This window comes from Phlebotomus papatasi, chromosome 1 (genome assembly GCF_024763615.1).
Source record: "Phlebotomus papatasi isolate M1 chromosome 1, Ppap_2.1, whole genome shotgun sequence".
Classification (NCBI taxonomy): domain Eukaryota; kingdom Metazoa; phylum Arthropoda; class Insecta; order Diptera; family Psychodidae; genus Phlebotomus; species Phlebotomus papatasi.
Genome location: NC_077222.1, coordinates 107,752,531 through 107,764,330, shown reverse-complemented (window position 1 = coordinate 107,764,330; position 11,800 = coordinate 107,752,531). Strand labels below are relative to the sequence as shown.

Sequence of the window (11,800 nt, the reverse complement as noted above, 5' to 3'; positions counted from 1 at the left end):
GACAGGGGAGGAGATTTTTCTTCGCCCTTTTCAAGTGGATAACCCAAGAATCATTGCAGGTAATTCAGTGATTGACAAAAGGAGAGAAAGAGAGGCAGGAGAAGTACATTTCTAACGCCCAATCATTAACTTTTAAGGTAACTCCAACCAGACTCACGCACGTAGTTGCATCATATACTTAATCCCGTTCATTGACCTTCTTTTAAGGTGAATCCCCATACAATCAGTTCAATTCAATTCAATGTTTTTATTCAATTTTATTTGTGTCTTTATTTCTAAGATTAATTCTGTTATATTATTGATATATTAATAAAATACAGTTCTTATCTCTCACAAAGTCCTATCGTATGCCCTTTTCCTAAAGAAGAAATGATCTTTTTATTTATTAACGAATTGTTCAGATGTAAAAAAAATTCAGTAAAGAAGACAATATTTGGAAACTCATTTCTAATACAAGCAAAGGAACTCCTCCGCTCTATCAAGCCTAACTTTTTTTTCGAGCCTTATGCCATAACCATATATACGACTTAAGCCGAGAGACGACTTAGTGGAAAATGATAGAATTGTAGTTTAACCACTATTTCTAATATAATTACGCTAAGCCGTGTCTCGGCTAATCCTCAGGTTTGTCAAGCCCCTTAGTCTTGTCCTTTTTGGGATCTTCTAGACTTCATATAAAGATTTTTACCAAACTTAGTATTATTGTAGTTTCCGAAATGAGCATCTCAGGGACCATTAGTCTCAGCTATGTCGCTGATTTTTTCGCAAAACGACTAGGAGTGCTGAAAGGCTTTAATATTAACACTTGTTCTTTTTCACTCAAGTACAGCGGAATCACTCCATCCGTCATGGTTTATGAACTCCTTTACTGATAAAAAAAATCAAAATATGTTCGAAAATGCTTTTATGAGCGCTTGTAGCCAATAAAATTTACTCTCATTATGCCGAAAATATAAGTTTTCTGTCACTAGCGACATCAAAGTTATAGCGATCTGAATTTAGTTGCAGTCCAAATTGGCTAATGCTGTATATCAGAGGTGTGCAAGAAACCGTTGAAACCGAATTAACGTCAAAATAAGTTTGTTATAGTAGCGTTTTGACCATTGACGTACATGTTTCATTTGAAGTTAATTCGGTTTCAACGGTTTCTTGCACACCTCTGCTGTATATCCTCTTTTATGAGACATTTAATTCTGATTCTAGAACGAAATGCTGATGTTAATTTGAGTTTTGGGAGCAGAGCATAATATTATGATTTTTTTTCACTAAAATAGAGCTATATTAGCATTTAAATATGTAGATTTTTTAATGGGATTTTTTTAAAAATCCTTATAAGTATTTTAAGGTAAATTTAAAATCTAAGAAAGATTTTCGAAAAGATTCATATTGAATAATAATAGTTATTCAAGATAATACGTATAGTATTGATTCTTGAGGATACTGTGTAAATTTACGCTATTTTCTCCCATCTTTAAACACCCCTCAGATCGTTACAACAATCTATTTGAATTATTGAAGAAAAAATTAAATCTAAATTAATTTAAAAAATAAATAAAACTTTTTATACTCCAATGACCGGTGTAACAATTTCCAGTTTCAAAATTATTACACGTGATGAAATGTCGTTACATTTTACTACGCGTAGAAAAGCAATCTTTTCTATTGAGTGTCCCAAAATGAAAAAAAAAGTGAACGACCTCGTGTGGGAAACTTAACGAAGAAATGCCAAACAAATGGCGTATTTGGAAAATTGTGCGGAGGATATTGAGAAATTTTGCCCAAGTGTTTTCACTGTGAATTCCAAAGTGCTCTCCCATCTTCCACATTAATTTACACTGAACAATTTACACTGTAGCGATTAGGAGGATCATTTGAATAGCCACAATGCCAGCCAAGGAGAGAAATATTGCCATGATGGGCTACAGAAGTGTTGGTAAGTGTTTGAAGGAAAAATCTTTGGGCATGAAAAATCAGCTGTCACAAGATCAATTGAGGACACGGGGATTTTCCTCGAGTTTTCACGCTGATACCTTGTATCCTTTGGAAATTTAATGCGTTTCTCTCTTTTTTTTGTAGGGAAATCCTCGCTTAGCATCCAGTTTGTACAAGGTCAATTTGTCGATTCTTATGATCCAACAATTGAAAATAGTAAGTGGGAAAATCTTATCTGCGAATTTTAGTGTCTCGCCTTATGCTCATTTTATTGCGATGTCTCTCTGGCCTCCAATACCTCCCCAAATGCAAATCTCATTGACTCTCTCTCTCGCTGAAATATCCATTGAATTTAGTTGAGAAATTAGCTTTTAGAGAAACTACGCAATAAATCAAACTCCACAGAAGTTTAACCCACATGGGATGAACTTTTGCGTGTCTAGCCTGAAGGATGGCATCACCAGGCATCTCATCAATATTTCAATTTACTTTTTTTTAGCATTCACAAAGCTCACCAGGGTCAATTCGACTGATTACGAGGTGAAACTTGTGGACACGGCCGGACAGGACGAATACAGCATATTCCCAGCTCAGTACAGCATGGATTTCCACGGATACGTCCTTGTCTATTCCATCACCAGCCGGAAGTCCTTTGAAGTCATTCAAATCATCTACGAAAAGCTCAGTGATGTCATGGGAAGTGCTCAGTAAGTATGCCTCTCAAACTATTTCTCACCCAAAAACAAAAGTCCTACCTGAAAAAGCAGAATTTTCACCGCCTGCTTGACCCACTTTCCCAGAAGCATGTCCTAGTTTTTCCCGAATTTGCGACTCATTCCAAGAAAACTCCCAAAGAGATGTCCCCAATCATATCACAAGCATCACTTAACCCAAAAAGAAGTGATTAAAAATAATCTACGCTTCAAACTGGGTCATTGACCTTCACCCTTCTATCCGAGGTCAAATTTTCAAGCATAACGTGGCAAACACATTAGCATAGGAGCATAAAAGGAATGTTATTGCCATTTAGGAGGGAAGATTTCACGTCTTTTCCACCCAGGAAACCCCTATTAAGTACCTCCAAGTACTTCAGACTAAATTTCCACACTGCTCCAGTCAGCATTAACCCATTAACTTTGAACGGCACAACAGGAGAATCACAATTCCAGACTAAAAACTCATATTCTCTCTTCCCGAGTAGACTTAAAATATATAGCAAAAGGTTAAAGAATATTGTCATTATATTTAAATCCTGTGAAAAAAACATAAATAAAAAAGAAAAAGTAAAAAAAAGTCCGCCCGAGCAGGGACTTGAACCCTGGACCCTTGGATTAAAAGTCCAATGCTCTACCGACTGAGCTACCCGGGCTCGAAGAACCTCTGAATTCTATTTGAACTAAAGTCCCGTGAACATTTGAATGGTTTATTTTTGGGACATTGACTTGTTTCTTTTTTATGCTTTTTACAGAGCATAAATAAATAATTACCGAAAGTCGGTTCAAATAGAATTTTTTTACACCACGACATTTTTAAGTAAGGCAGTTTTGAGTATCTCTGACGTGAGATTGCTCACCTTGAAGGTGAAAAAATTGCAAACTACAGACACTGCACTGCAGATCATTTAGGGTGGGATGTCCACTTCTTGGCAAAATAGAACTTTTTGATCATGAGGCTATAAAATCATTGATTTTGCATAAATTAGAAATTTTGTTATCTATATAAAGACAGAAGAAAAAAGCTTAGTTTATTCTATAGGGGAGAATGGGGTAATCCAGCCAATTTTTTCTTAAGACTGTTTCTTCAAATCTTTATGAACTTTTATTCAATTTAATAAACAAGGGAATCTACGCATAGAACCCAGCTTAGGGGAGACCGGAGCAATCTGATAAGTGTTTCAAGGAATAAAGAGGAGGATGTTTATCAATTACACACAACCCGAATCAATTATACTACTATCGTCAGTTAAATCAGCATTTGTCGTAACTTCCTTTTGACAACTTTTAAGGAATCGAAATTTTCAGCTAAGCTTTATTTTTCTTCAAATTAAGCCTTTAGTGAAATATTAGTTTTGAATCAAAATGAAAAAATAGTGCTAATAAGTAAACTGAAGAAAATATTTAAAAAAATTTAAGAGCTGAGATAGGGGAATGTAAGCATAGTCCGCACAGAGTGAACCTTCAAACGATGTGAATTTTCTCTTTCTAAAGAGCTATTTTACCATTTCTCATCTCGTTTTATGAGGAAAATAATTATCTATCTTATGGCTAAAAATGACTAACTAGCTTATTGCAATAAAAGAGAAAATTCGCATCTTTTGATTGACTGTGTGCGCACAATACCTACATTTCGCTATAGAAATGCGTGAAGAAATTTAATAAGATTCTACCGTAACTTCCATCGCTCCTTCTATCATTTATAAACTTTAGTATGGAGATTTTAAAAGTTACGACGATTTGACAAAACACAGTATATCAATTTGAATTATTCTAGCGATGATAGCGATAATTTGACTAAATTAACCAGACTATCCATGCTCTCATTCCTACAAACTTTTATTAACTAAAGTTTAATTAAATAAATCTTACAAATTATTATTTAATAAAAATGTTTTAAATTGGAATGTTAACGTTAAATGTTATCAGCACATTATTAACACTGCCTAATTGAAAAATATTTCAATATTGCTACAAAAGTAAAACAAGTGAGCTAAAAAAAGTTACGGCAAATGCTGATTAGAGAAAATTTTCTATGGAAATTTGTCGTAATTTTACCAAAAAAATAAAATGATAACTAGGGTAGAACGTGCTACCTTCGGACGACTCAAGCTTCGAACAATTCATTTTTTCAACACGTTATAAATGAATTTGACCCATTAACATATTATATTTTAATAACTAGTCGAATACCTCAAATTTCCTCATACAAACCATGAGTCAAATCCATCAGGAACATTGAAAAAAAAATTAATCGTCCGAAACATGAGTCGTTTGAAGGTAGCGCGCTTTTCCTTAATACTGATAAATTTTATTAATTGATAGCACTGGGATTTTTCTCCTACACAGTAAAAAATTTTTGGCGGCTTTACCATGATTTTCATTGTAAATTTTACATTAAACGTTGTATCGTGTGTACTAATACACATTTGTGTAATATGTACACATTTTGTCTGAAAACTCTGTAATTTGTCACCTTTTTGTTTGAAAACTGTGTAATTTTACACGAAATATGTAAGAGAATATACAAAACTGTGTAATCATTCCCAGTTGATTACACGGTTTACAATTACATAAAATTTAAATTACACATTTTCAGCTTACACGTTTTGTTGAAATACATAATTTGTGTAACTTTACAAGAATAATCGTAGTAAAAAAGCAAACCAATGATTATCTTTGTAATTTTTTTTTACTGTGTATGTTTAAGTGGAACTGAGCCATATTATAATGTAATTTAGCTTCTCAATCTGTTTGTGCACCTAAAGTATATCACGATAAGATTCGATTTTATTTAAAAATAGGTCAAAAATGCCAATTTCAAAGGTGCCCCACTTCTTCCCCCTACGATAGTTTTTATTTAAAATGTTGTTATTAGGGTTTTAAAATTGTCATTTCAAAAGTTCCATTTGATCAATTTTAGAGTATCGCTCACTGATCCATTGAAAAGCTCCTCAAAGTGAACCATTCAAAGTATCAAAATTTGATTCTTTTGCAATGGATCAAAACGATCTTTCAAAAAAGGATCGAAATGATACATTTGAAATGATGGATCATATTTGATTCACCAAATGGATCGCGAATGAATCAAAATGATCCACCTTTTTTTACCAGTGAGATATTGAGTTTACACACTCATATATAACGTAAATTGCATGAAAATCCCTCAATAATGCAAAATCACATCAAAACTAAGACAAACCATGCCAAATTTGAGCACATTTGATTCATTTGATAATCATAATCAAACTTGAAAAATGACAACAAACTTTTTTCAAATGAAACCGCTGCACGAATTAAAAAGTAGCCCGATCTTAAAAGAGCCGAATTAGCGAGAGTCTACTGTACTCCACACTTGATTGTTTGTCCGTTGTCCCCTGCGGAGTAAATTTTATCCCTCGAGACGATTAAATAATAATAAAAAATATTCGAAAAAATCACAAAAAATGTCATATCATTCTCAATTTATGTTAATACGTTTAAATTTAGAGCTACTCTTCTGTAAATCTACTGAGAACATGGCAATTCCTTTCTAGCGTACCGGTTGTTCTCGTTGGGAACAAGACTGATTTGCACCAGGAACGCGCTGTGAGTACGGATGAGGGCAAAAAAATGGCTGAAGCATGGAAAGCCACATTCTTGGAGACTTCTGCTAAACAAAATGAGGTCAGTTGAGCTCTCTTTTTTCTTTTCTAGTCCATGATCCTAATTTATATTTTGCGTGTCACCATTTCCGCTTGCTGAATCACATCTTTTCTTCTTTTACCTCAGTCTGTGGCCGATATCTTTCATTCCCTCTTGCAACAAATAGACCGCAGCAATGGAAATCCACAGGAAAAAAGTAGTTGCCTAATATCCTGAGTTGCTGCCCGGATGGAGGACTTTTTAATAAATTTTAAAAATAATCTAGTGTAATTAAAACAAGGATAAAAGAAGTCTAACAAGAAAAATGTAATCCAAAAAAAACGTCTACAGAATATACACCTTAAAAAGTTGTAAAGGAAAGAAAAATCTTGCAAAAAATAATTTATCTGCCGGATAGAACAAAAAAAAAAACTTAAAGGTCGAATGAAAGAAAGAAAAAAAAAACGTATCAAGGGCGCAATAATGAATTTAAGAAAAAAATCTGTATAATAAAGGGGATGGTTTTTTAATGAGATCGAGAGAGAGAAAATGTAGGAAATTCGTAAGGAAAAACCCAAATTGACCAAGATAAACTTCTCAAGAGCAACTTTAAGCCGGAACAGCGATTGTAAACTTAAAAAAAAAATCAACTTAATTCGAGCATTTCTCTTGAAGCGTTAATTTTTTTCAGTGTGTACAACTGATGAAAGCATAACTTTATTTACAAATCTATATTAGAATCTTAAGTAAAATTATTTTTATTTTCTACAGTAGAGTCTTATTTATGCAAGTCTCTGTTTTTTTTTTAAAGATTAGATAGATTTTATTTAGTGGACACATCGAGAGATTTATTTCTTTTTATTGCAAAAATTGGTGAGAAACCAATGAGGATTTTTCTTCTGCACAAGAAATGTCTTTTTTTTTGTACATCAAACCCTCACCGAATGGTGTTTCCCTTCTGTCTTCTTTTCTAATAAACACAGTGACAAAGAAAATATGCTTTTCATTTTTTTTTCAAAGAGGAAATGTATGGAGTTTTGTGAGACATCAGCATCCAGACGAGTTGGGGAATTTCGAATAAAATGATTGATGACTTTTTGAGCGTTCCAAAGACGTATTTGCCTTATCAAATATCAATGGTAATACCTTTAGGCCTTCATTAGATCAAGGCCCGCAGCGTATTTCCCAAACTTTAGATGGGAGATGGTTTAATGTTTTATGTTTCTCATTTTCTTCCAAATTTATCTTCTGATACGATAAAGTTAGAGATTTTTGACAATTCTAAGATTTGAGCTTAATAAATTAACCCTTCATTGCCTTCAGAAATAATTTGACAAATTTTGAATAATAAAAAATATAAACAGAAACTGGGGTAAAGTTCAGTCAGTCGTTTGCACCGGGCGGGACTTGAACTCACAATTATAAGAGTCGAACCTGGAATTTTTTCTGCAGTATTAAACTGTTCTTCTGTGGTCCCTAGCTTCCAGAAGGGTAATAGAAGATTGCCAAATAATTACCGGAATATTACTCTGGTATCTTCGATCTCCAAGACAATAGAGCGCATTGTTTACGCAAGGATGATGTCTTTTCTTGAACTGACAAAATACAGTATCGGTCAAAAGTTTGTTGACAAATCAATGTTCGAGAAATCAGATGAAAAAAATATGATAGAAAAAATTACTTTTCTAAATTTTCCTTTTCGTAAATGAATTGCCTTTGATCCATAGATGTTATTTATGTGTTTTAAAAATATTAAATAATTTTATTTCATATCAAAAATAACTCTTTGCCAAATGTTGAATATTTTTCATCGGCCAAAAGTTTCTTGACAAATTTGAAAAAGTGGCTCAAAATGGTCAAATACGTTCAATCAACATTCTGCTACCAGTTGTTATTATCAAATTATGTTATTTGAGAGACAAATGGCCGGTTTGCACATTTCTAAAGTTATCCGTGGTCAATATATGCATGTAAAAGTAATGATAAATAATGTATTTATTGTTAATTTATAATTAAGATTAAAATGGAGAGTTACAAGAAGTTAAAAGAAAGGAAATCTTCCAAAAATATTTCCGGAATGAATCTGAATTAAATTGAATTAGGGTAAATGTCCTAATTCAAAACCATTTCCACACGCTTTAACTTTGACAGAAGATTCAACACATTAAGTTCATATTTTTTCTGAAGAGAATTACATAAATTTGTTCGCTAACTCTTCTATAATGTTACTGTTTAGTGAAAATTCTTTAGATATAATTTGAAAACTTCTTAAATATAAGAAAAATACGCGAGCGTAAAATGCTTCTATTGGAAACATATTAATCCAAATGGAGTCAAGGGAAAGTTTCTAATTGGAGACAAACCCGTCAAATAATTTCGTCAGATATCTTTAACAGAAAATATCCACACCTCTGCCAAAAATCTGCCGAGAAATCTGTAGATATTCCTACGAATTTTATTTGAGCTTGCGACAAAATTCGTCAGAAATTTTTGCAGATTTTCTGACAAAGCCTGGTGCACACTCTGACGAATTTCTGTAGATATTTTGCCGATTTTCTGTAGATTTTTTCTACATTCCAGACAGCTGTGTCTGAAAATATGGAATATTTTTCACTGGAGTTTGCAAAATTCATAGAGTGATTCTTGGTGATATATCACAGTGTTAAAGAATTCTGCGACGTCATGTTATAAGTAGAGAATAGTGAAGTGATAACTTTAAACACAGTGTCGACCTAAATTTCATGTTTTTGTATCATTCGATTGGCGATTTTTAAGAAATTAGTATTTTTGCTCGCATCTTTTTAGTTATCTAAAATGTTTAATCGGTAATGCTTGTTAAGCAGAGCATACCATTTTCTTTGTAGCTTCTACAGTTTCTTGATAAATCAACAATATTTTTGTTGAGACAATGGAGACTATGCAGACTTCCTATGCAGAAATTCTGCCGAGAATCTGCAGATTTTCGGCAGAATTTCTGTCGAAAATTACAGATTTTTTAGGTAGAGATTCTGCCGAAAATCTACAGATTTTCTCTGAATGTACTAGAATATACCGTTACAATTCAAAAAACCTCCGAGTAAAATCGGCAGGTAGAGCAATGATTTGACGGGAAGTGTAAGTGAAACCGTGACGAAAGGCTTCCAAAACCTTGTTGAGTTGCTCATCAGTGCAGGATTTGTTCTCATTCCTGGTCTTTTCTCCTTTCCCATCTAAAACAATAAGAAAATCTCTCCAAAAAAATCATATTTTCAAGGTTTCCTATTGAAGCATTTGCAGACACTTCAGAAAAACCCTTTTTGCTCACGAAATAAGCAATTATTTCATTTGAAAACTTCACGTACCGTTAACAATAAGGATTAGCACTTAATTTAACTAAAATTATCCACAAATATGACATAAATGTTAAACAAAACGAATAAACAACAGTCAATTTATTGTGTTTTTCATTGGTAAACATGGTCGATCGATGAAAAATTCGATGGTGAAACACTTTTTTGTCTCAGCCAAGTAATATCTCTTGCCCCTCTTGCCAAATTTAAAACTTAACGTGAGTAAAACGTAATATTTATGTAATTAAAATTACTTCTAACTCAGTCAACTCAAAATTGCTTTGGAGTAGCGAAAAATTTCCATTTGGAGCAAATTTTTCGCTACTCAAAAGCAATTTTGAGTTGACTGAGTTAGAAGTAATTTTAATTACATAAATATTACGTTTTACTCACGTTAAGTTTTAAATTTGGCAAGAGGGGCAAGAGATATTACTTGGCTGAGACAAGTTGACCTGATTAAGCGCGGCTTTATCCAAAGTATTCCATGTAGCAAACCGAAATATATTTTGCAATTCATCAACTAGGGTAAATTAAGCTAATTCAAAACCTGCTCCAAATGGAAACGTCATATTTTTCATGATAAATACAGCACTAAATTATTATATTTATATATTTTCTATACCACAGTTTCATTATTTAGTTAATTTTGCTCCAAATAAAGCGAAATTTTTCTGAGAAATTAACAAACCAAAATTTGTGAATATGAATGGATTTTCGCTTTATTTGGAGCAAAATTAACTAAATAATGAAACTGTGGTATAGAAAATATATAAATATAATAATTTAGTGCTGTATTTATCATGAAAAATATGACGTTTCCATTTGGAGCAGGTTTTGAATTAGCTTAATTTACCCTAGTTGATGAATTGCAAAATATATTTCGGTTTGCTACATGGAATACTTTGGATAAAGCCGCGCTTAATCAGGTCAACTTGTCTCAGCCAAGTAATATCTCTTGCCCCTCTTGCCAAATTTAAAACTTAACGTGAGTAAAACGTAATATTTATGTAATTAAAATTACTTCTAACTCAGTCAACTCAAAATTGCTTTGGAGTAGCGAAAAATTTCCATTTGGAGCAAATTTTGAATTAGCTTAATTTACCCTATTTGTTTATTTTATGAAAAAAACCCACAAAATATACATAAAATCGTCAAAATTTATTTATAACTCATTTACAAAGAGAAAAATTTGAAAAAGTAATTTTTTCTATCATATTTTTTTCATCTAATTTCTCGAACATTGCTTTGACAAGAAACTTTTGACCGATACTCTCTCTACTACACAATTTGATTTCGTCGACGTTATACGGGCTTCAGACCTAAGACTTAGCCATCTAGCTTAACTCCTATAATTCCTTATCAGACACGATTTTTTAAGAAATTGTTGTTTAGAATTAAATATTAAAGGCAAATGTTCCAATAGATTTTGAAAAATCAGTAAAATTGCTTGTTATTTAGATTTTTGAGACCTTCGGGAACTGGGCTAAACCTCCAGTCTGAACCGGCATTAGGAGGCTTTCTGGAAGGCTTAATGATCTCTTACACCACCGACCTGAAATGAACGTTTAATGTCCTTTTTGTGGATTTGTCAAAGGCGTTTGACTCCGGTAACCTGTAAGGCTTGATGTGCTGTACTGCTCAATGGCTCGGAATTCTCTGGATACCGGGATCTTACACTTTGCTGACCGACCTTTTCTAAGTCATTGGTCGATGTAGTGTAGAGACATGTCTAAAAGCATCTTCTACATTTGGTACAAAAAAAACAAGAGCAAGGCTGAAGTTTCGCAAGACCATTTGTCACTCTATCAAACCAATTGACAAATCTCCGGAAGAGGCCAGACTCTATTTTCTCAATCTGTTTTCTCTTCACTCAGCATTAAATTAATCGAATCTTACTATGTTGGTAACTAGGACACAATCAGTTAATTTGGAAGGGAAGATTCTGTTTCTTCACATGCACCTCCCTCCAAAGGAATTGAACAAGGGTCCGTTCTCGAACCACTGTTTTTTCCCTTTTTATATTAACGATCTAGCCAATATCCTTGGGAATCATAAATTTTATTTCTACGTAAGATGAATTGCAAATTTATTGTTTTGGCAATAATAATGCTCCGGACGTCTGCTTCTCCGAGAGGAAATGCCTCCTAAAGCTGAGTAAGTTGCTGGGCTAGTTCTAATGAACTGCTCTTGAACCCTAAAAAG

At 33.2% G+C, this 11,800-nt stretch overlaps 1 protein-coding gene and 1 non-coding gene across 2 annotated transcripts; one reads left to right on the top strand and one right to left on the bottom strand.

The window, feature by feature from the left end:
• The first annotated feature begins 1,678 nt into the window (after nt 1–1,678).
• LOC129799170 (GTP-binding protein Rheb homolog) lies at nt 1,679–7,264 on the top strand. Its single transcript, XM_055842849.1, has 5 exons — nt 1,679–1,933; nt 2,077–2,148; nt 2,432–2,639; nt 6,182–6,311; nt 6,417–7,264. The coding sequence occupies exons 1-5, from the start codon at nt 1,885–1,887 to the stop codon at nt 6,504–6,506; spliced, it is 549 nt and encodes a 182-aa protein (XP_055698824.1). The 5' UTR covers nt 1,679–1,884; the 3' UTR covers nt 6,507–7,264.
• On the bottom strand, nt 3,229–3,301 carry Trnak-uuu (transfer RNA lysine (anticodon UUU)). Its single transcript has one exon. It is a non-coding gene; the product is annotated as a tRNA-Lys (tRNA).
• Nucleotides 7,265–11,800: the final 4,536 nt, after the last annotated feature.